Source organism: Bolinopsis microptera, chromosome 12 (assembly GCF_026151205.1).
Source record: "Bolinopsis microptera isolate Bmic1 chromosome 12, MBARI_Bmic_1.0, whole genome shotgun sequence".
In the NCBI taxonomy this organism is placed as follows: Eukaryota; Metazoa; Ctenophora; class Tentaculata; order Lobata; family Bolinopsidae; genus Bolinopsis; species Bolinopsis microptera.
The window spans coordinates 8,564,971-8,590,636 of record NC_087083.1 but is presented as its reverse complement, the minus strand read 5'-3'; the positions used below and the strand labels follow the sequence as shown (position 1 = coordinate 8,590,636).

The following is a 25,666-nucleotide window of genomic DNA, read 5'->3' as shown; positions in this document are numbered from 1 at the left end:
AAAATTTGACTCATCTCTTGTCACCACTAGATCTCACAGTGAATAAAAAGCTAAAAGATTTTGAGCGGGAGGCATGTGCATCCTACGTAAGTCGTAGTCTAGCAGATCACATCCAGCATAATCCTGAAGTAGGAGATTTCAAGTTGGATATCCGCTTGTCAGTGCTGAAACCTCTCCATGCCAAAACTTTGACAGCTTCCTACGAGTTCTTCAAAACTGTGGAAGGAAAGAAGTTGATCGCTTCTGGATGGCGTGCGTCTGGTCTCACTGAAGCGGTGAGGAGGTGCAAGGAGGACGGTATTGACTCAAGAATGCTGATTGATCCATTTGCAGCGCTCAGGATCTAACTTCATGTTTTTTATCTCGGCTTCTCGGACTATATTCTATTGAGATTTAAACTGCAGTACATGTGTTATTAATGTCAGTTCAAATTCGAATGTTCGTACAATTTTACATTTCATTTTTAAGCTTTAAATCGAGTTTTAATTTTAAAAAGAAATAATTTTTAATTTTAATGATGATATGTAGTATACATACATAAAAATTCCTTGCCGCGTACAGAATGTGCACTATCATTTTGTCAAATGCAATGAATATACCAATTGACTTGCAGTTTGCTGATGTAGTGGATGTCTACCTAATTTAAAATTATAAACTTAGACGACAGAACAGCAATCACTATAAATATAATGTGCATGCACCATTTAGTTTTTATGTGACCAATGTCCAATATATCGTATTTTTAAACAGATTTCTATGCTTTATAGACTGATAAAAGAATAAAATTGACACTATTTCGACCAAAACTATAACCAAATTTGCGATCAAAAATCGTATTTTTTCCGAAAAAAATATCGCCTTAATTTCTTGCCGCCTTAATTTCTAGCGCCTTATATTCTTGCCGCCTATATTTCTTGCACTAAGGTATTGTAAACTAGTTCAGACCTGAAGTGAAGTTTCTGAGATGCAGTCTCCACCATAAGAAAGTCCACAAGTGTTCTCATTGGAGTAAACACCATAGGCTGCATGCTTGATATTTATCATCTCATCGCCACAGTTGATTGATATAGGTATTCCGCTATGTTCGCATGCTTCAGCTGTACGGGTACCGGACCCTAGATGAAATAGTTTTAATCTAAGGGACTGTCGATAAAAATTATATCATAAAATGAATCGTGGACATTTTGAACGATTTATTAGAGCAAAACTGTTTTTATGGTGGCAGTGTCTGATAATTCGAGCAGGAGCTCACATGGCCTGTTTCTTTAGTGCTAAATAGTTAACATAATTAACTGTAGAAACTACAATTAATTAAACTGTAAAAGGTTTAACCTGCACAAGCTTGCTCGTTACAACTCTGTATTTCTTCAATGTCTCCCTCACATTCCGCTCCCCCATTTGCTGGAAGGGGACTATCGCAGTTCCTAGTTCTTGTTTGTGTTCCTCCTCCACATTCCACTGAGCATGTCGACCAATCTCCATAATCTCCCCAGCCACCGTCTACTTTCAATCCTGGATTTTAGAAAGGATTAGTGAATTAAAATCAAACCTAGTTTTCTGACCGTGTCTCATTAAGCTCATAATAATATGTGAAAACATTTCGACGACATGGCTGTATTCTTTATTTTCAGGTACCAGGATGATATTGCAAATAGTTTAATATGGCAGTTAAATTAATCGTCACTTAACATTTTATAAATAAATTTAATAAAATTTAACCTGAATGGCACTCCCAGGTAGCAGTTAAGTATTTGTAAATTCCACCACAAGGATCTCCAAATATACTGTTTAGTGCTTCTACTGCACAGGAATTCTTTCCATCACATCGTTCCTTCATCGCCTGAAGAGGGGAAATTGTTTAAGATCTACTGTCAGTGTCAACAATGTTGACTCAACATGATGAAATGCAATTTTGCGGTTAAAGATTATTATTGACTCAGTTTTTCCAACACCATTACAATGAACATACACGTAATACAATAAATAATTTCGAACATATATCTATACTGTTAACAAGTTCAGACCTGAAGTGAAGTTTCTGAGATGCAGTCTCCACCATAAGAACGTCCACAAGTGTTCTCATTGGAGTAAACACCATAGGCCGCATGCTTGATATTTATCATCTCCTCGCCACAGTTGATTGATATAGGTATTCCGCTATGTTCGCATGCTTCAGCTGTACCGGACCCTAGATGAAATAGTTTCAATCTAAGGGATTATTGATAAAAATTATATCATATAAAATAAATCGTGGACATTTTGAACGATTCATAAGAGCAAAACTGTTCTTATGATGGCAGTGTCTGATAATTCTATCAGGAGCTCACATGGCCTGTTTCTTCAGTGCTAAATAGTTAACATAATTAACTGTAGAAACTACAATTAATTAAACTGTAAAAGGTTTAACCTGCACAAGCTTGCTCGTTACAACTCTGTATTTCTTCAATGTCTCCCTCACATTCCGCTCCCCCATTTGCTGGAAGGGGACTATCGCAGTTCCTAGTTCTTGTTTGTGTTCCTCCTCCACATTCCACTGAACATGTCGACCAATCTCCATAATCTCCCCAACCACCGTCTACTTTCAATCCTGGATTTAAGAAAGGATTAGTGAATTAAAATCAGACTTAGTTTTCTGACCGTGTCTCATTAAGCTCCTAATTTATAATAATTTGTGAAAATATTTCGACGACATGGCTGTATTCTTTATTTTCAGTTACCAAGATGATATTGCGAATAGTGTAATATGGCAGTTAAATTAATCGTCACTTAACATTTTATAAATAATATAAAATTTAACCTGAATGGCACTCCCAGGTAGCAGTTAAGTATTTGTAAATTCCACCACAAGGATCTCCAAATATACTGTTTAGTGCTTCTACTGCACAGGAATTCTTTCCATCACATCGCTCCTTCATCGCCTGAAGAGGGGAAATTGTTTGAGATCTACTGTCAATGTCAACAATGTTGACTAAACTTGATGAATAGCAATTTTGTGGTCAAGGATTATAATTTACATAGTTTTTCCAACACCATTACAATGAACATAAACGTAATACAATAAATACAATAAATCGCTAGGTGGCCTAGTGGTTAGAGCATCCGCCTTCTGCGCAGAAGGTTCAGGGTTCGAATCCCAGTGTCACTTAGTCTAGGGAGTAGCTAAGGATCCATTGGATCTATGCAATCTCCTCGGTCGACTCAGCCGAATGATAGGAAACTTAATTGAGGATTAAATGAGGAGGGGTACCTGTTAAAAGTTCAAGAAACTTCCTAGGATATCCCTTCAGTGCATACTGTAAACATAGTACTATTAAATAAGTTTGAACATAATATATCTATTGTTAACAAGTTGAGACCTGAAGTGAAGTTTCTGAGATACAGTCTCCACCATAAGAACGTCCACAAGTATTCTCATTGGAGTAAACACCATAGGCCGCATGCTTGATATTTATCATCTCCTCGCCACAGTCGATTGATATAGGTATTCCGCTATGTTCGCATGCTTCAGCTGTACCGGACCCTAAATGAAATAGTTTTAATCTAAGGGATTATCGATAAAAATTATATCATAAAATGAATCGTGGACTTTTTCAACGATTTTATATAAGAGCAAAACTGTTTTTATGTTGACAGTGTCTGATAATTTGAGCCAGAACTCTCATGGCCTGTTTCTTTAGTGCTAAAAAGTTAACGTAATTAACTGTAAAAACTACAATTAACTGTAAAAGGTTTAACCTGCACAAGCTTGCTCGTTACAACTCTGTATTTCTTCAATGTCTCCCTCACATTCCGCTCCCCCATTTGCTGGAAGGGGACTATCGCAGTTCCTAGTTCTTGTTTGTGTTCCTCCTCCACATTCCACTGAACATGTCGACCAATCTCCATAATCTCCCCAACCACCGTCTACTTTCAATCCTGGATTTAAGAAAGGATTAGTGAATTAAAATCAGACTTAGTTTTCTGACCGTGTCTCATTAAGCTCATAATAATATGTGAAAACATTTCGACGAAATGGCTGTATATTCTTTATTTTCATGGCTACCAGGATGATATTGCAAATAGTTTAATATGGCAGTTAAATTAATCATCACTTAACATTAAATAAATAACATAAAATTTAACCTGAATGGCACTCCCAGGTAGCAGTTAAGTATTTGTAAATTCCACCACAAGGATCTCCAAATATACTGTTTAGTGCTTCTACTGCACAGGAATTCTTTCCATCACATCGTTCCTTCATCGCCTGAAGAGGGGAAATTGTTTGAGATCTACTGTCAGTGTCAACAATGTTGACTCAACTTGATGAATAGCAATTTTGTGGTTAAAGATTATTATTGACACAGTTTTTCCAACACCATTACAATGAACATAAACGTATAATAGTACACAATAAGTAAGATGGAACAATATATCTATTGTAAACTAGCTCAGACCTGAAGTGAAGTTTCTGAGATACAGTCTCCACCATAAGAGAGTCCACAAGTGTTGTCATTGGAGTATACACCATAGGCCGCATGCTTGATATTTATCATCTCCTCGCCACAGTTGATTGATATAGGTATTCCGCTATGTTCGCATGCTTCAGCTGTACCGGACCCTAGATGAAATAGTTTTAATCTAAGGGATTATCGATAAAAATTATATCATAATATGAATCGTGGACTTTTTCAACGATTTTATGTAAGAGCAAAACTGTTCTTATGTTGGCAGTGTCTGATAATTCGAGCAGGAGCTCACATGGCCTGTTTCTTTAGTGCTAAATAGTTAACATAATTAACTGTAAAAACTACAATTACAAATTAATTTAAACTGTAAAAGGTTTAACCTGCACAAGCTTGCTCGTTACAACTTTGTGTTTCTTCAGTATCTCCCTCACATTCCACTCCCCCATTGGCTGGAAGGGGACTGTCGCAGTTCCTAGTTCTTGTTTGTGTTCCTCCTCCACATTCCACTGAACATGTCGACCAATCTCCATAATCTCCCCAGCCTCCGTCTACTTTCAATCCTTGATTTTAGAAAGGAAGAGTTGTTAATGTTATATGAATTTCTGTTATATTTCACGTAACTTAAAAACTGATCAGATGAACATTGTTATACTTATTATATAGTAATTGTAAAACTCCAATTAACCGTGGAGTATGGGGCAAAGAACAGGACTATTTGTGATTCTGGATTCGGGGTTTGCGGTAAATTGGCGATCTGTTTTTCACAGTTCACATAATCATAATGTCTTCACGTAATTGTATTTGTACATGTATGTTGACTGTTGAGTATATGTATGTTGACTGACTTGAGCCGCGTATTTGGAGAAAGTAAATGAGTATGACCGTGCGGTATAGTAATTTGGGGTTTGAGTTGCGGTTTAAAGCCCAAATAGAAGTGCAGCAAATCGGGGTTTACTTACTTTCATGTTTAATTCCTGTTTAATTTATTTCCTGTTTAATCTTATGCATCATATAAATATTCATGCTGTACAAAATTTACAATTTCCCATAAAGGGTCGTTCACATAATATTACGTAATCATTTTTTGGAACATTTTTAGTTTTACCCCCCCCCCCCCCCCCCCTCCGTTATAATTTTTACACAAAGCTATTGTGTCAAAATTACACTATAAGCGTCATCATTTGGAAACCCCCCTCCCTCGGCTGATTACGTCGCGTCGCGTAATCGTTAATATAAATATGTGAACGACCCCTATAATTTGGTGTGAAAATATGAGCTAGAACGGACATAATCTCGCTGAGTTATAGCTGTTAGAAATTTATGATGAACGCGCGGGTGCCAATTGATAACAACTAAATGCTTTTGTGCGTAGTGCGCGTCGAAAATTTGGCAAAAACGCTTGCGGAGTGACAATATTCAAACTTCGATAAAGTATATGAAGTGGGTACTTCCCAGAAAGGAAAAATTTAGGCAAACACGATGTGACTATTTTTGAGTTGATTTAATACAACTGCAAAAAATTATTCAAACGTCAAGCAAAAAAGTCAAAATTTTTACCACTTTTTTGGATTTTTACCCCAGAAAAAATAGAGGAATTTGTTTTATTTTTATACCATCTTGTGCGGCTGTCTTTTAGCTATCTCCATGCAAGTTTTGCCGACATGCCAACAAAATTAACTTGCTCAAAATATCAAAAAACATGGTTTTTTGGCCTATTTTTGGCCCAAAAATCGGTTTTTTTTGCGATTTTAACCGAGAAAAATCAGTCCAATCATCTTGAAACTACTTTTAATCGATTCGACGGTCAAAAATGCGTCTAGTAAGGTGTATCTGGGGTCCCTAGCGTATCGAGCAGACAATGCCCGTAAGAGCCTCTACTAAATAGAAAATGATGGGATCTTATTGCTGACAAAATATGAATATAATTACTCTATTTGCCTTAGAGTAATAGACTGTCAAAGTTTAAAACGCGCATTGGTATAGCACGTGACTAATAAGGCCAAATCTATACTTCTTAACATATTATCGATGGCTTTTACTAATTCGCTCGCCCAAAAATTTCACGTGACTTTGGTTTTTATGGTTTTGCAGCCGTACAAAACGGTTTTACATAAACCCTTATCCGGATATCCCAACCCTAACCCTAACCATAACCCCGAAGCTAACCATAACCCTTACCACAACCCTAACCCTAACCCGAGCCCTAAACAATCGAATTAGTATTTTACTAGCCTGTCACGTGACCAAATCGGTTTTTTGCCCATAACTCTCCAGGGAAGCATTTTAACCCTACGTCATGGGGGGTGATTCGGAATCAGCGTCCAAAAATACACTTAACGGGTGATACTCGTAAAATATCTGTTCCATATATTGGACCGTCGACGAGTCCAACTCGGCGCGCGTCCTGGTAGGTTGTGAACCTACAAAAATACACCGATTCCGATCACTTTCATGCCCAAAGGGCCTTTTCACAAGAATTTTCTTAAAATTTGGGCGAGCGATTTAGTAGGAGCGATTATCGATCCTTAGACATCATACTATTGTGTCCAATTAGCGGTTAGGTCTCTAAACTCGTAGCAGAAAACACGCCTTTTTGCCCGTAAGAGCCTTTACTAAGTAGCACGCGCTGCTTTCTAGTTCTCGAAATTTTATGGCCCGAGACATGAGGCAAGTACAGTGCTACGATGTAGTGCTTAAAGTAGCGCACGTTGGCGGCACGCCGGGCTAGTCCATTATATAAGTATAACAATTACATTTTACAATGGTCGTGTTAAACTTTATAATTTCAAGTTCTCGTGATCGTAAGATTCTAAAAGAATTTATACCGCTGGATTATTTTATTTTTACATTTTACTTTTAGGCCTAGGGTTATTAATTGCGTCTAAATAGCTCCATACAATAATAATAATTAATATCCCTAAGTCTAACTAATCCTTGACTTAATTGACGATGTCAATTCATGGCAGCTCGGCGCGGCACAGTAGCGCATCTCGCCGATCTCGCTGTGAGAAGCCTTATTGAGTGCGCGGCGCGGCACAGTAACGCATCGCGCTACAAATCCTTGACATACGTTGCATGCCACTTTTCGCGCGCCGCCGAAGAATCCCTGTAATTTTAATTAAAGTGTCCTACGGTTAGGGGTTAATTGACGATGTCAATTCATGGCAGCTCGGCGCGGCACAGTAGCGCATCTCGCCGATCTAGCCAGTAACGCATCGCGCTACAAGGTTAGTAGTAACTAGTAGTAGTCTAGTACTTCGTGGATCGAGGACTTTACCGTGCGAACTAGCATTCTTGCTTCCCTCATTCTTGAAACGATCATTCTTATAACGATCGTCGATTGTTGCTCTGCTTCAAGCATTACTGGGCCGCGCTCAGCCTGTCATTAGGAGGTGCACGATAAAAATAAACTTGCTCGGATTTAAAAAATTTTTGTACCAGTGTTTTCTAGAGACTGTGAGAATTTTCACAATACCAAATTTGTCATACCTTTTTGGAAAGATCAGTGAATTTCGCCTAAGTGCCATATTTGATGGTGCGCGGCTTTTGGAGCAAAAGTAGCTGTAAAAGTCACGTAATTTGACCAAATTCGTCCAAATTTGACCATTTTTGTCGTATTATTGGGATTTATCTTCAGTTCCTTAAATGAGATCATTCTGAAAATTGGCGACGACCTTCCAATAGGGCTTTTACAACTGTCCGAAAAATTTGGTGGATATCAAAGTTGATATAGTGATCAAAATGGGGCAAAATACGCTGCTTTTAGCTGTAACATAATGTCTGTTGGTTGGATATGCTTTAAATTTTTCGGACACTTTCCTTGTAAGTCTATGAGTAAGCTTACCAATTTTTGTTGCAATTGGAGGTCGGGAAGGATACTCAATATTTATTTGTTTGAAGAAAATTGTGCTGGCCGAAATTAGCGCTAAAAAACCATCCTACAGTCGGCACGCGCGGCTCACTGTCGATGGCGCACTACCTACTGTCATTCCACCGAACATGATAGCCTGAGGTCCTTGGTCCCCAGGTAATGCTTCGCAGAGCAACGATCTCGGTGGGTTCATGACATCGTCAATCAATAGTACTTCGAAGAAATTTAGCTTTAGACGAGTAACTGTAAGTAACATCCGTCAAAATAATTAAATTGTAAATTTGTAATGGATTTTTTATTAGTTTAAAATACTAATTACTGCTTGACCATTGTCAATGATCTGGCCCGGCGCGTGCTACTTCGTAGCACTTGCCATCGGGCCACATTTCGAGAAGAAACGGCGCGCGCTATACTACACCGAATAAATTTAGACGAGTAATATCCGTTAATTAGTATAGCCATGTGTGACGTCAGACGTGTCTGCGCGTACTGCATGATTTGCTTCGGCGGTCGCGCGCTACTGCAAGCGAGAGGGCTCTGGTTAGAGCAACTACACAGTATACAATTAGGTGAACTTTGTGGATCAGCCGAAACTACAGTTATGCAGTTAAGTCGCAATTATCGGGTCAAATCGACATTTAAAATCGAGGTACATCGTTCTCATGAATTTTCATGATGCTTAGAGTTAGATTAATGGTGATCGATCACCATTAATCTAACTCTAAGCACTAAGGGATATTGCAAAGTTTAGTGTTTAGTACTCACCTTTGCATTCGTAGTTACAGCTTTTCAGTTTTCTTTCCATAGCAGAACATTTCTTTTTTCCTTTCTTTTTCAATTTCAATGCAGACGAGGAAGCACACCCAAGGTTTGAGGTAAATCCTGAGTACAGTGTTGAATTGAGTGTATTATTTAAAATAAAATTGTTCGATAGGCTGGTGGACTTGGAGGGAACTACCTACAACCTAATAATCTAATATATAATTGTTATGATATCCAGCCAAGCACCTTCTAAACTACTTACTATTACTTCTAGAGGGTAAAAAGAAAATTTTGATTATGTAATCAATTATCAAACCCCCGGCCCCGTAATCAACCGTAAGCATTTGGAAACCCCCCTTCCCCTCGGCTGGTTATGTAATATGTGAACGAACCCTATTATATTAGTACTACTACTAGTTAACAATCATACTTATGACCGTCCAAATATTAAGTTCGTCCGTGAACAGTTTGTTCAACTCAAAGTTCAATCAAATATTTTCCCAAACGCATTCCACTACAAACATATTATCCTGGATATGTCTACTTTTTAATTTCAGTAAATTTCAATTTCTATATACGACTAAATTAAAGAAGTAGTTTAAAAATGTTAAATAAGTAACAACATTTGTCATAATGGGATCACTTTCTACGGCTTCCCCGCCGGCCCCGTTCGCATTTTTTCTGCGAAAATTTCGGATTTTTGTAATGTTTATAATTATATGTATAATCACGTGCCAAAATGCCCCCTCCTGTTATACTACTCTGGCTCGCAACTGAAATGTGTACATGCAGTGTGCTCTAGTTTTACTTATAAAAACGTAGTTATAGCTGGGGGAGTCTTACCAAGATTGAGACATTTCTTTTTGTACTTCTTTACCATCTTTTTCATTTTGTTTTTGGAAAGATTGCAGTCATTTGCAGCAGTCAGCTCAAAAACAATCAACAAAAAAGTCAACTTGACGAAAACCGTAGCCATTGTGATTTTTCACTAGTTGCTAGGTGGTACGAAACTATCAAAACACCGATAGAGAGATTAATGATAAGTGAGCTGAAGACGTTGTCTTACTGGGTGGATCATACTCCGCATGAGGGCGGCAATAACATAACTAATTATCCTTTTATCTCTTCTGCTATTGTCTCCGGAGCTTACTTAAATTAACAAAAAGGTTGGTAAATATTTCAATTTGTTCTTAACTATCACTGGTTGACTGTATATTTATATATCAGGGAGTTTAACTTAATCTACTGGTAGGGCCTCATGAGCTCATGTTTTGACGCCTCATCATCATCAAATATTCCACATCTTTACAAACTTAGAGATAGTTGTTACTGAGCTTTGTTACTGAGCTGGCAAATAGCCAAGTAGTAGTGTTATACAGATCTAAACAATTGGAGCACCGAAGTAGTTAAGTTTGGAAGTTTTCCAAGTCTGCACCGATACAACTGGAGTACAATTAAAGAGGAATTTAGTGGAGGCTAATTTGGTAGAGACTTAATTTAAGAGATTGACTACTATTATAAGTGGTGGGTGTTCGCTGTTCAGTGTTCGTCTATTTCATGGAGAATTCAATGATTAAATAGTGTCATTTATGAGGAAAGAGTGCTATAGTTTATATAGGTGATAGAGGAAACTACTTAAAATAAACCACCGAATGTTGACAATTGTTTTCATCACAGATTACATATTAATAATGTAATACATTTTATATCAGTATTATTATAGTGCAGACCATAAGTCAACTCTTAACTAATAGTGGTGTCATTCAACTTTTATTTATACTTTCTATATTTAACCAATATCTTGTTTTGATAGTCTCTCGAATAGGTTAAACTAAAATCAATTGTTATCATAATAGAGTTATAAACATTACATAATTAACAGTCAAAATTAACAAAATAATATTCTAAACTCAAATATTTTTGGATACACGTCAAACTTCCACCTTTTGGTAAAGTAGTCAACGAGAATGCAGAAAAAATGGGGTGACTTTTCCTAAAACCTAAACGTGCGAATTCAGAATTGTAAATTTAAAACAAAATTCCCAAAAACGTCCACTAAAAACAGGTCAGAATCTTCAAACTCTTCAAAAATCTCCAGAATCTTATAAATCAAATCACATTATTGTCAATGGTTTGAGTCCAGATAGAATATAGATCACACCAACTTTATCAAGACAGTGCCAAGTTGGAGATAGGTGGGAGAGTAGAGCTAGATAAAGGACTAGACATGAAATCTCTGAGGGGAGTAGAAGATCGTCTAGTGGGGGTCCCGGAGCTTTGGTAAGAGTCTTTGAGCTGAGGAGCCAAGCTTGACCAGTTTGGTAAAGTGGCGGATCCTGGGAGATACTGTGTGATGACTACTGACCAGGAGATACTGTGTGATACTATGTGATGACTACTGACCAGGACGCTTTTATTTTGTTATGTGAATTCTAGCGTCCTCTTTGGTCTGAGTTTAACGGGTGATACTCGTAAAATATTGACCGTCGACGAGTCAAACTCTGCGCGCGTCTTGGTAGGTTTATATGAAAACTAAATTAATCGAGTATGTCTATTATACTTTACTGCTGTAATGATTTAAACGACTAACCTTTTGCGTTGTAGAAATCTCTGGAAATATATCTTTCGTGCAAATGTTCCACTGATCCCATTATGGCACCTGAAAAGTTGTGAAGTGTGTCAGTCATCTGGGTTTTAAAACAATAATTGTAATAATACATGTGCCGTGTAATTCTAAACTAGTAGTATGTAGAGCTATATGACGTCACAACACGAGATATATGACGTCAAAACATGAAATATGACTTCACAACACGAGATATGACGTCACAACACGAGATATGACGTCAAAACAAGCTCACCTCCAGTCCACGACATGGTATTTCGGAAGTAGTTTGGTTTGTAGAACTTTAGTTTGCCCGGAGTGAGTTTAGAAAAGCGGGAATGATCTAGAAGTGCGGCCATCTCTTGTTTTAGTCTGTGATCAAACCCAGCTAACATCGACCCTCCACCTGATAATGCAGGTACTTAATTAAACTAATTACGTAATCAGTTGTTAATAAAATTAACTTAATTAAACTAATCATAAGTTGTTAATAAAATGTATTTACAAACACATTACCAATTTGATTACTGTCAAAGACATTGGATTTCAATGCGTATATAATAATATATTATATAGTAGGGCGAATATACATACATAGTGTCGGGTATTGTGTAAATATTGTAGGGTGAATATCAATGGATCACATCACCGAATACCTAGACATCTGACTAAGACTCACCAATAATGAGTATTCTGCTGGCAAGATCTACTCTACAATCAATGGGACACTTTAGTAAACTGTCTAAAACTAAGGTTGCTATGGAGTTATCCTCTCCGTCACCATCGTACAGAACTTCTATAGACCTCTCCCTGAACAATTTACCATGGTTACTTAATGGTTACTATTGTTACCGTGGTAACGTTTAACTTAACAGTTAATACCATACGGTACTATCTAATGCACGACGAATTATATTTAATGAGTAATTAATTAATATCTATTTAGAAAACTACAAGTAAAACCCCCCCCCCCCCTCACTCTTCCCAAAGGAAGTACAAGTAAACCCCCCTCACTCTTCCCAAAGGAAGTACAAGTAAACCCCCCCCCTCACTATTCCCAAAGGAAGTACAAGTAAACCCCCTCTCACTCTTCCCAAAGGAAGTACAAGTAAAACCCCCTCTCACTCTTCCCAAAGGAAGTACAAGTAACCCCCCTCACTCTTCCCAAAGGAAGTACAAGTAAAACCCCCCTCACTCTTCCCAAAGGAAGTACAAGTAAAACCCCCTCTTCACTCTTCCCAAAGGAAGTACAAGTGAAACCCTCTCTCACTCTCCCCCAGAAAATAAAACCACTGACCTGATTTTGCCTGAAACCACAAGATGATGCCCGTCAGACATGGGATATCTCATATCAGAAGCTCTGTGTTCTGTAATTACACCGCTCTGCACAAAGGAGGGGTCCTTTAGTTCCACTGGTCGTTCCCCGCAGAAACATGTTCTAGCTCGTATATCTTCCAGCACGGACAACTCGAACTCTCCTTCAAGAGGTTATTAATTAACTAATTAATTGAGTTTTCGCTGCTATGATTGTATATTTGACCAGATGAAAAGTTAAATCTGGTTAACATTCAAACACTGGAAGTGTAACTTCATAAGTCACGAGTTCGTGAATGAGTGGGGAACTATCGAAGACACCTTACAAGAAATTAATAAAAAGAAGAAAAAAAAAGAAAGATTTAAAAAAAGGTTAATAAATCGTAATTTTCACAAACCGTAAAGTTCGGACGCTTTTTTGCTCTCATTTCCTACTTGTACAGTCCCTGACTCTGATATCATCCTTTGTATTGCCATGAGATGGGCATGTGTTCCCAATTCAACTGTAAGGTAGCTCTGTAATATTATCATTCCTGAGGATGAGACGTGCTATCAGACTTTATTTCAGTCACGTGACACAAACCAACCGATCAGAGAACTCAGAACTGTATTACATCTGGTACAATTGATGGCGATTGTATTTCAGTTAATACTACGATAACAGTTTACTAGATTCTTTTCAGTGGCATTTGTATGAAATTGTTGACATTACCATGTATAGTATATACCATGTATATAGTATTGGTAAACATGGTAATACACACTTCTTGGTGGCCGTTTTATAGATCTGTTTAATGACCTAGGCTTAACACAAATGATAAACCAACCCACTCATGATAAAGGGAAGGTCCTCGATCTTCTCTTCTGTAATATGATAAGTGTTGTTGAAAATTTGGCGGTCCTGGGGAAAAATGAGATATGCTCCTCAGATCACTTTGGAATAACTTTTAGTGCTAAAATGAAGTTTAGAAAGAAGGTCACCAAACGAAAAATCTTAAATTACAAAAAAGCAGACTGGATCGGCCTGAACAATGATCTGAAATCAGTTAGATGGGATGATCACCTTAACTGTGATGCAGAAACAGGATGGTTCCGTTTTAAGAAAATCCTGTTCCATCACATACAGAACCGAATCCCAACTATTACGATATCAGATAAGGATCAGCCACCCTGGTTTGACTCTGACACTTATCAGCTGTGTCTCAAAAAAGAAAAACTACGAGTCAAATCTAAAAGATCATGCCTAGCTGAGGACTATGAAAAGTTCTCACAATGTAGAAAAGATTTTCAAAATTTGGTCGACCAAAAAATGATATCAAATCTGAATGATGATGATGATCCAGCTCTTATATCAAAGAAATTCTGGAAACATGTCAAATCGACATCAAAATCTACTCGCATACCAGGAACAGTAAACTATAACGGCAGATTTAGAAACAATCACTTAGACCAAGCTGAAATGTTCAATGAATATTTTGCTGCACAGTTTTCCGAAGCGAGTAATTATGATGTTGATATTGATTATAGTAATGACTCAGTAAACGACATTGAGTTCAGTACCAGCAGAATCCGAAAAATTCTAAAAGATGTCAATGTTAATAAAGCTGCTGGTCCAGATGGTATCCATGGCAAAATTTTAAAGAACTGTAGAGATAGTATTGCATACCCACTCTCGAGCCTTTTTAAAATCTCTTATAATATAGGTCAGATACCATCTGAATGGAAATTTGCTAACGTAGTACCTGTGCATAAGAAAGGCCCCAAAACTTTAGTTGAAAATTATCGGCCAATCTCTCTCACAAGCCTTACAATGAAAATTTTTGAAAAAATAGTGAGAGATGAACTGTTGGCAAAATGCCAGCATAAAATACATGACAACCAGCATGGTTTTCTTCCTCAGAGGTCTTGTACTACACAAATGGTCGGGTATATAGACTGTCTTTCACTGTCTATTAACGATAATATCAGAACTGATGTGGTATACTTTGACTTTGCCAAGGCCTTTGACTCAGTTAACCATGATGTCATCCTAAAGAAATTAAAATCGGAATTTGAAATTGATGGTACACTGTTGAAGTTTATTATGAACTATCTCAAAGACCGCAAACAGTGTGTTATTATTGGGGGATCCCAATCAGAACAAAAGAATGTCCAATCAGGAGTTCCCCAAGGCTCCATTTTAGGACCTCTGTTTTTTGTACTCTTTATTAATGACATGTCAGAATGCGTAAGTGAAGGTACAAAAATTGCCCTGTACGCTGATGACACCAAAATATGGCGTAAAATTGTGGGCTGGAGGGACCATGAGATCCTACAAGCAGATATAGATGCCCTGCATTGCTGGGCAGTAAGAAACAAAATGAAGTTTCACCCCAATAAATGTAAGGTACTCTCTATATCAAGCAAATTGAGCGAAAAAGGAATTTTGAGTTTTTCCCCTTTCAGCTCTTTGTCTACACCCTAGATGGAACGGCACTAGACTTCGTCCAGAGTGAAAAAGACCTTGGGGTCTTTGTTAGAACAGACCTTAAGTGGGAGGAGAACATAGTCAACCTTTGTACGAAAGCTAGTTCTCGTCTAGGTCTAATGAAAAGAACTCTACGGTTTATCAACGACCGTAAACAAAAACGGGCATTCTATCTAGCGCTGGTTAGGAGCCTTTTCGAAAATTGCAGTGTTGTCTGGAGACCAACAAGTGTTGTCTTGAATAACAAAGTTGAAAACATTCAGCGCAGAGCAGTTAAGTGGATCCTTGGCGAACAGGATCATCACTATAATGACTTAGAATACTTGGCTCGATTAAGAGAGCTAGACATGTTGCCAATGGAGCTGAAGTTTGAATACACAGACTTACTATTATTCCATCAGATATACAATGGTCAATCTGTTCTGAAGCTCCCACCTTATTTAACCCCGATAACAACCAGTGAACAGGGTAGGTTGCGTTCAAACATAAGGCAACCCTCGAGATATAATGAAGTTGATACATCTCAAATGCCTGATATCAACCAGAGGCGACAGAACAGACACGACCACCTTTCCCTGAAGTGTACTGTGGAAGCAAAAGCTCACTCCTTTAAGAGAAGCTTCTTCTTCAGAACACACAGTGTCTGGAATGACCTACCAACTGACCTTAAAGAGATAAGTGATGCCGGAACTTTTAAGGCAAACCTGGCAAAACACTTTTGGGACAAATTGACAGACCCTGACTAAGTTAATGAGTGCAAATGATATTTATATGTGGGCCCCCGCCACTGATAGATCGGTCACGATACTGAATATAACAACTATAATATAAAAATAAATCTATTAAATAATATTAAATAACATTTACGTTCTGTCACCATGATTTGACCCTGGTGCAGTCCTCAGTTAATATACTTAACTGGATTACGCGAACTTTATATCCGACTGTAATCTTGCTTCTAAGCGCTGTGTGATGATACGCGCGCAATTTTTGGCGCATTATGGGTCAGGTCATGGATACATTATGTATTTATTTTGATAATTCTAAATTTGCGTGTTTTAGATACATTTTGTGTGTTTAGATGGAGGTGGTGTTAGTGAGTCTGGGAGTAGAACTATTACTTGTAATACGTATACCCCCAGAACTTGTACCACTTAACCATGCTTTTAGTATTTATACAATATGGACTACAACTTTTACCCTACAAATGCCTCATGATAATAATGTCGTATATTTTTAATTCTCTTTGCTGTATTGTATAATGTACTATTTGTAAAAGTTTCAAATCAAAATCATTCACATTGTAACGGGGTCAGGGTGACAGTGGGGACAGTCCACCACTTTGCCAACTGAGCCTGGGAAACATGCAATCTTCATAAGAAATTTAACGTAGAGCCTACTGCCTGTTTTGTATTCACAAATTTGAGAAACCAATTTAATTACAAATTAACTGCATTGCAGGGCCGATCGAGTCGAGATCAGAGACTCACGCGCGCGCTTAATTGTGCGCGCGGCGCGAATGATTCAATAAAAATGTCAAAATTTTGGCGCCCTCCATAATAACATGTACCGGAAACTGTATAAATTAATTACCTCCTGCTACCTGGAAACTGAAATTAATGCACCAAACAACTAAATGTGGTGAGAGCTTTTACAGAACTAAAAGGGAGCAAGGTATTTTACACGAGTAAAGCTACTGCTGCTATCACCAGCCTTTCGTGAGTAATCAGTAGAATTGCAAGACTTCGGTATTGAAATACGATATGAATCTCCAATAATGCTGCCGCGATTCATAAACTGGAAAGCAAATCAGCATTTGTTATAACATAATCACGTGTCATAACATTTGTTATAACATAATCACGTGTCATAACATTTGTTATAACATAATCATAGAACGTTATATTTTAACATTTGTGAATCGTGAAACATAGCATTTCAGAGAATAGAGTCGAAACTGAACAAACCTTCATAAACACAAATAACAGAAGTGTCATGGTAACCAACATTGACAATCAGTCCAGTTGGGGTACCAATGGGTATCAGGGCAAGAGGAAGTGCGGGAGTCATCATTATACCAACCACCTGGATAGATATACTTTTGACGACGTGTGATGTTTGTGTCATTACCATTTGATTTTATAACAGCAGAATATATACACTGGTATTTAATGTAAGGTTACACACAGTTAATAAAGGGTTTACAGCAGTGACGTAACGGGGTCCCGCTGACCCCGCTGTGTGGAAGGGGGGGGGGGGGGCGCCATCTTAGGGGAGGGGGCGCCATCTTAGGGGGGGGGGGGGGGGGGGGGCTCAAAATTGTTGTTTGAATGTGGGATAATTTTGAAAAACTTAACTGAGGTACTAGTAAAACTGCGCCTTTTGCTCTGGAAACACACTTTTTTAGAGATTTTACCGGTGTATCCTCTAAAATCACCTAATTTGTCAAATTGTAGGGAGGGGCGCCAAAAGGGGAGGGGACACCAACGGGGGTCGCATTTTCGGCAGGGGGGGGGGGGGGGGGGGCAAGAGGCAACGTTAAGCCACTGGTTTACAGGTTATCATTGTCAAGCCGTGTGGGTCCCTGCATTACCGTGCTGGAGTGTATTATTATGTTCCTGCTCGTTAGCATACTTTATTCTTTTACTATATTACAATAAATGTAGTGTATTTATTGACTATCATATATTATTGATATAAGTTGTTCATTTTATAGGTTCTGATGACATCTAGAAACATTCATCTTGTATTTTTTATTTTACAATTATCTAAGTAAATTAGTAAATAGTAATTAAATATCACTTTCATGTGAATTTTATAACTTGAATAAATGGAAGTTTAAGGTTCTAAGCAAACTCACCGAGAACTGTTTAAACAAGACGTCAGCAAGAGTTTCTCTGAAGAGTTCTCTTTGTAAGAAGTTCTCACAAACTACTATTTTTCTGTCTTTAGGGTTCGTCAGCAGATATCTAAGAGATGCAACCAATCAGGGAACTGTATTTTAGTCACCTGACACAAACCAACCAATCAGAGAACTGTATTTCAGTCACGTGACACAAACCAACCAATCAGAGAACTGTACTTCAGTCACGTGACACAAACCAACCAATCAGAGAACTGTATTTCAGTCACGCTGTCCGTAAACAGTTATACAAAAGTTAGCGATTTCTTTCTATCTGAGACAAAATGTTATCTGTCGGTTGTATGACCGTGTGTATTCTGACTTTATGGAGGACGCGAAATATTCAAACGAGGACTAATAGTCCTTAATAATCCAACCAGAAGTATATAGCATGTACCTGAAGTATATAGCATGTACCTGAAGTATATAGCATGTACCTGAAGTATATAGCATGTACCTGAAGTATATAGCATGTACAAAAGTGATCAACTCGTCAGAAAGCTCTTCTTTCGTAAGCTTAGGGTCACAAATATTCACCACCTGGGTTAATCATGTGTTAGTACTGAAGAGAAAAACGCAAGATATTTTGTATGGAATGTTAGAATGTAACCATGCTTGGAAGAAGAAATTCAAAAGAGTTAATAGCACATGATGATACATTTACCAGTAAAGTTTTAACTAGTAATTAGGGTAATGGTAGAATGTTTCCGAACTTTTAAGTGGTAATCACTGACTATAAAGATTCTGGAATTTGTATTTTGTACAAGAATGTGGTAAGCTGTTAACTGGTACTAGTGGGAATGTATTATTTTGGCATTGGTGTGATATGAGTAAGAATGTGTAAAATGTATAGAATGTATACATTATACATTATAGATAGCAAGGTATTGGATCACATGAACATTGTTCATGATGAACAATTAAAACTGTTTTGATAATACTCATTTTACTAAATTAGCCTTGTTTAACCTAGGAGAAGTAGTAGCTGTATAAATAATTCACAACATGAACACTGACACACTTTACAGTGTACAGTATACAATCGCATGTATTTACAATGTACACACACACACACACACACACACCCAGTTTAGAAACTGATTCCTGTCAAATTAACACGATCTTGTTAAATCAGGGGTCAGTAAATGACTGACCCCTGATTTATGGTGACTGTAAGGAGCCTTATATCCGATTGGGGATTAAATGGGAATCTTTGTGGTAGGGGGGGGGGGATGACAATCCAACTTGGAGTGGGCTCTACTAAATAGTCACCTCGTTGTTACTCTTGACATTGTAACTTGGTATGATGTGTCGAGGACTTGCTTCTCCCGCAAACCCTATCCTGATAGATAAATATAACAATCACTGAACTTAATTTTAGAAATATTCAACGGTTAAATGGCGTAAGAAATTCAAGCTTTCAATGTCAACCATCTTTCCTTAAAAAAATAAAGGGTAAAAATTATAAATTCAAATAAAAGACACAATTATAATTTGAAGAACCATTATTAGATGAAACAGTAGAGCAATATATGGTTCCTTATTATAATATAACTTATTATAACATGCTGTATACAGTCACAGTATGATTTGAAATGAAATGAAATGAAATGAAATGAGGTATTTATATCCCGCTCATATGATTAACCAACAACACAAGGAAGAGGTTAACCATGTCAGAGCGGCTGACTGTGAGTAATGTGAGCAAATGTGTAAAATGAACAAAGTATAACTCAAAAAGGCTTAAGACAAAATTAAAATATCTTTTATTGTAAACACCACACTAAACTAAAAAGAAGCAGAAACCATACAGTACGTGTAGGTATTGTAAATGATAATACAGTGACATGATCAACAAAAAAGAGAGACAGATCCTAGAAAGGTAGAGATCAAGACATAAAAATGGAGTGCAGTAAAAAATAAAAGCCAATGTGTCTTGCAAAGTGAAGACAAATGGGAAGAAAAAACATCAAAACTGATTATATAAATGGTTCTTTAACATTCGCTTGAAGCAGTTGGTATCAGTAATACATCTCAACATCATTGGAAGAGAGTTCCATGCAATCGGTGCATGGCTTGAGAAACGTCTGTCATCAACTTTTGACCTTTTATTCTTTGGTACCTTTAACATGAGATGGTCACCAGATCTTTTCGACCTGGTCATGGTGTTTGAAAGTTCTGTATCCACTACAGCCACATCTAGTAATGCTTTTAGGTAATCAGGTGCAGTACCGTGAACTGATTTGTGGGTTAAAAGACAAACCTTAAAGAAGATTCGTTGGTCTATAGGGAGTATGTGGGCCTTCTTATAGAAGGGAACCAAGTCCGTGGTTCTGTCTTCTATGTTATAGATGAAACGAACTGCCCCATTAAGGGTGGATCTAAGTTTGTTTAATCTGGTCTTGGGTAGATTCATGTACAGAGAATTACAGTAATCTAATTTAGATATAACCAGTTGTTTCACCAACATCAATTTAATGCCTTCATCCAGGTAACGACCAATAGTTCTTAAGTTCATCATTGTCCAGCTACATTTCCTTTTCACATTATTTATTTGTCTTTCCATGTTTAAAGTTTCATCAAATTTGACACCTAGACTCTTCCAGCTGTCTCCTTTGCACTCCGTAGGTAGAATTTCAGTGCTTCCGAATTGTAGTCTGACACTGAGTTCACACTTTTTTAGAACATGGCTCTTTCCTAACACCAGTAGTTCTGTCTTTGTTTCATTCAGTTTCATGTAATTGTTCACCATCCATGTTTTGATCTCTGCAAGACATTTGTTTGTCCTGTCTTGGACATCAGTGAACTGTACCACACGGTTTGGTTGAAACGAGATGTACAGTTGGGAATCATCTGCATATAGCTGTATATCAAGACCATATTTGGCAGCAATTTTTTGGAGAGCTTTGATATAGAGGATGAAAAGAATAGGCCCCAAGAGTGATCCCTGGGGAACTCCAAACAAAAGCTCCAAGAAAGTAGAAAGAGTATCTTCAATCTTCACACAGAAGTGTCTCTTCTCAAGGTAGGACTTTATCCATTGCAGTGCACTTCCAGTAATTCCATAGTCTTTCATAAGCTTTTCCAATAAGACTGTGTGGTCAATGGTATCAAACGCTGCACTTAAGTCGAGAAGTACAACAATAACAACATTCCCAGCTTCAATTTCTTTGTTAAGATCATCACACATTCTTACAAGTAATGTTTCACAGCTGTGGTTAGGGCGGTATCCAGATTGGACGTCCGAGTAGAGGCTATGTGTCGTGAGATGGACGTTGAGCTGGTTAAGTACAGTTCTCTCTAGGATCTTGGAGAAGGCAGAGAGGTTAGAGACTGGTCGATAGTTACTGAGAATATCAACATCAGCATTTTCCTTCTTCAAAGTCGGCTTGATGACTGCTTTCTTCATATCTGAGGGAAAGATTCCAGTCTTTAAGGATGAGTTCAAGACGTGGAGCAAAATAGGTGTCAGTTCAGCGACACAGTTTTTTAAGAGAAATGCTGGGATCGGATCCAAGCAGCAGAACTTGTTAGACATCTTCGATACCAGGTCTTTGAGTTCATCAGCTGTTATCTCAGAGAAATTATCAAAGATGAAGTCTTTATCAAGAACAGGATCTTTGTCTTTGTCTTTGTCTTTGTCTTTGTCGTTGTCGTTGTCGTTGTCTTTGTCTTTGTCTTTGTCTTTGTCTTTGTCTTTGTTTATATCTTTGTCTTTGTCTTTGTCTTTGTTTATATCTTTGTCTTTGTCTTTGTCTTTTTCTTTGTCTTTGTCTTTGTTTTTGTCTTTGTCTTTGTCTTTGTCTTTGTCTTTGTCTTTGTCTTTGTCTTTGTCTATGTCTTTGTCTTTGTCTTTGTCTTTGTCTTTAACAGAATCTTTTCCTTCCTTCTCAATGGCTCGTCTGATGGTAGCAACCTTTTCAGCGAAAAAATCTTTAAAATCTTCTGATAGTTTAACAGGATCCTTGTAGTTTGGAAGGTTTTGGGTGTCATTTCCTAAAAGTCTGTTGACTTTTTTGTACAATGCTTTAGTATCCCCTGAAGAGGACCTAAGAGAGGTTTTGTGGTGAGCACATCTTTTAACAAACTCTACTCGGGAAAACTCATCTCTTAGCTTAACATAATCAGATCTCAAGTACTCAGATCTTTCACTGTCTATATAATCTACTTTATCTTTTCTCCAGGCACGTTCCGCAGTTCTTCTTTTTCGCCTGAGAATACGAAGTTCTAGATCTAACCAGGGCATTGGCTTCTTGGTAATCTTCTTTTTTATGTAGGGACAATGTTTATCCATTAACTGAGTGAGTACGGTGTTGTAAAGGACGACAGCATCATTCGGAGACATATCTTTGGGGAAGTTTGTCAGTTTTGAAATTACAATATCTTCTTTAAACTGTTCTGTATCAATTAAATTAAAGTTTCTGTAGTTCATAAATTTAACGTCTTCTTTGGTCTTTGTCTTGATGTCTGCATCGAAGAGGACAAGGAAATGGTCAGATTTGGTTCTTGAGGGACGGATTTCAAATGAAGTCAGTTTTTCCTTGAAGGATCTATTAGTAACTACAAGATCTAGGGTTCCACCTTGGTCATGGGTTGGCTCAAGAGGAACATGTTGATAAAGGTCATACTCCTCCAGGAGTTGGTAGAGCTTCTTTGGGTAGTGTTCTTCAGTCTTTTCCATGTGAAAGTTGAAATCTCCAGCGATAATAGGAAAACCAGGTTTGACTGTGAGGTCTTTAAGGTAGTCTTCAAATTCTTCTAGAAAGGCACACTCCGTGTACCGAGCCTTCTTGGTATAAGGAGGCCGATACAAGTTCACAAGTCTCACAATATCTTGTTGAGATTGTAGCAGTGATTCCATCACTTGGAAGGATTTGTACTTCGTGACCTTACTATTACATTTTAACTGGAGGACATCACGAAATAGCATAGCTATACCTCCTCCTCCTCTATGTTTTCGTGGGTCCGAGAGTATATTCCAACCAAGGTCTTTGATCTCCATTATCTTAGCTGTGTTTCCATCACGAAAGAAAGTTTCTTGTACAAAACAGATGTCACAGTCAACTTCTTGAAGATGCTCTAAGACTCCGACTGTTTTGTTCACTAGGGATCTTACATTGAACGTTCCAATCCTTAAACTCTTCCTAGGCGTAGTTTGGTCTCCTTTGTCTTCTGTACGTACCAGTTTTTTGAACTCTCACATCCTGCTGTCCTATTCATGATTCCAATCCGTTCTCTTACATACGAGGGACATAGGTTGTCAGAGGCTTTATGGGTCTTTGCTGAGTTCTTCTCCGAGTGTTTACTACTTTTGGCGCAGTTAGAGCACTTTATCTTTGTGACAATATTTTCACTCTTGCTTCTACAGTCTTTTGACTTGTGGTTTCCTGCACAGAAGAAACATGTTGGGTCTTTATCTTTGGCTTTACAGTACAGGGAGTTAGCCATGTGACCAAATTCCTGGCAATGATAACATTGGATGACATGAATTGGGTGTTCCCTAAGGTCAATGTGTACATAGTCTCTGTTTTGTCTGATTGACTCACGTACTGCTGCAGTGACACGGATGACAGCCGTTTTCTCTTTATCATCGAAGAAAACCACTTTAACCGCATCGTCTTTTTCAGAAGAGGACTTCAGTACTTCATTCTTTTCCAACAGTTTCTCTAGCAGTGTATCCTTGTTTGTGATGTCAGAGGGAATATTTCGAATAGATAGTTTGGGGTCCAATTTCTTCCCTGGTTCGGACTTTGTCGATACCTTGTATTTATCTTGACTTTTAAATACCGTCTCAGCTTTGTTAAGTTGATCCTTGGTACTGAACTTGAAAGTCGCAGTATTTCCGGACACTCTTAAATTCTTCACTGGGTTTATTTTAAGGGAACCTTTCATTTCCTTTTCATCATCAATTGTGATAGGTTCTGCGTCTTCAGAGTCTGTGGTCTTTTTCTCAACTGTGAGTGTGTGTTTTTCTGCAAGCATAGTTTCTTCTTTTTCTTTCTTTTCTTTGGGTAGTGTTGCTACCACTGTATTCAATAAATCTGGTAGTATTGTGGGCAGTACTTCTGCTAGTACCTCTTTGAGCTGTGTCTTTATAATTTCCTTGAAATCTGGTGATTCCTGTTTAATAGGAGTTGTGGCTTGTTTTGTTCCTAAAACTTTTTGTGTTAGTTGGAGAGCATTTTTGGAGAAAGTGTACAAATCCTGGATAACAACAAACATCTCCATTTTTTTATTTGCAGACGTAAGGTCATCAAATATCGCTGATTGAATAGTTACCTTAATCTTATTGTCATTATCATCTTTCTTACCTTTAAACAAAAGTGTATTGCGGTTTATCTTTTCCAATTGTTCCTCCATCTTTTTCATGTCCAACTTCATCTTTTCCATGTCAAAAACCCTGCTAGAAAGATCAAGGACCGAAGGGACAAGTGACAAATTGTCAGTTCTTAAAAAAACTAAACAACTGTTTTGTAATAATTCGATACCTCAAATTATTTGTTATATAGTAGTGTTGAAAGTATTACTATATTACTTAAAACTTTTAATTATCTATTTACTTAATAGTATGATGATGATGAAAATCTTAAAATAACTGGCTACAATGAGCATTTTATTAACAATAAATAGTAAAGATCAAAACTTCAATTTCCAAAAGACTAATAATTTTAAATACCTACCTAAATACTAGAATAAATGTTCATAGAACAGAATATTTGACTTTACCTGTCACTTGACGTTTCAAAGTGAAACTGAGGTTAAAGATGCAGTTACAAAAGGCCACTGGTTCTCAATGGTTACTGAAACAAACTTTTTCCAAAATAAAAGTTTTAAAGCAGTCCATATATCTGCTTTTCTTTGAACTAAACAGCTCAAATAGAAAAACTCATTCCCCTGTTAGTAAAACAATATTTAATTTAAAGGTGTTTGTTTTCAAATAAGCAAAGTCCAATAACACTTTACTACACTTCAATATACTTGGTATTTCATTCTTTATCATAGTAGTAGCAAAATTAGCAAAATTAGATGCTATAATAAACCCTTATCTTTTCGAAAGATTAATCTTTCGCTTAAGATGTAGCCCCTCGCTTTCTACAATTTCAACACACACACTTATAAACATTTCGTCCCTTGAACAGTTCAGTATGATGTAGTTCAGTATGATGTAAATAATAATTAATAGTAAATAAAAGCAAAATAGCAACTTACTTGGTGTGGTAGCTACCAATATCAATAACTACATGAATCTTCTCCGATCCCAGTCCCAGTTCATAGAGTGGCATGGTGACTGTAAAATTAG

The 25,666-nt window shown here is 37.5% G+C and overlaps 2 protein-coding genes across 3 annotated transcripts in view; both read right to left on the bottom strand.

The window, feature by feature from the left end:
• The window catches only part of LOC134823872 (SCO-spondin-like), a 23,585-nt gene extending 13,475 nt beyond the window's left edge, over window positions 1-10,110 (bottom strand). Inside the window, exons 1-13 of the mRNA XM_063835469.1 lie at window positions 9,922-10,110; window positions 9,082-9,198; window positions 4,826-5,005; window positions 4,434-4,597; window positions 4,123-4,243; window positions 3,736-3,915; window positions 3,357-3,520; window positions 2,798-2,918; window positions 2,408-2,587; window positions 2,025-2,188; window positions 1,720-1,840; window positions 1,333-1,512; window positions 946-1,115 (exon numbers count right to left, since the gene is read on the bottom strand). Of these exons, the coding sequence (XP_063691539.1) occupies window positions 946-1,115; window positions 1,333-1,512; window positions 1,720-1,840; window positions 2,025-2,188; window positions 2,408-2,587; window positions 2,798-2,918; window positions 3,357-3,520; window positions 3,736-3,915; window positions 4,123-4,243; window positions 4,434-4,597; window positions 4,826-5,005; window positions 9,082-9,198; window positions 9,922-10,054 (1,995 nt within the window). The 5' untranslated portion in view covers window positions 10,055-10,110. The remainder of the gene's footprint in view (window positions 1-945; window positions 1,116-1,332; window positions 1,513-1,719; window positions 1,841-2,024; window positions 2,189-2,407; window positions 2,588-2,797; window positions 2,919-3,356; window positions 3,521-3,735; window positions 3,916-4,122; window positions 4,244-4,433; window positions 4,598-4,825; window positions 5,006-9,081; window positions 9,199-9,921) is intronic.
• LOC134823829 (actin-related protein 10-like) lies at window positions 10,107-25,666 on the bottom strand. Of its 2 annotated transcripts, none has more exons than XM_063835408.1 (11): window positions 25,576-25,666; window positions 19,639-19,708; window positions 18,824-18,906; window positions 18,325-18,433; window positions 17,432-17,549; window positions 13,396-13,530; window positions 12,981-13,161; window positions 12,363-12,493; window positions 11,940-12,089; window positions 11,669-11,737; window positions 10,107-11,414 (listed from the first exon to the last, which is right to left on the bottom strand). In XM_063835408.1, the coding sequence occupies exons 1-11, from the start codon at window positions 25,647-25,649 to the stop codon at window positions 11,248-11,250; spliced, it is 1,287 nt and encodes a 428-aa protein (XP_063691478.1). In that variant the 5' UTR covers window positions 25,650-25,666; the 3' UTR covers window positions 10,107-11,247. The 2 variants fall into 2 exon arrangements, with proteins under 2 accessions (XP_063691478.1, XP_063691479.1); XM_063835409.1 differs by having other exon boundaries at window positions 10,768-11,414; window positions 13,396-13,500.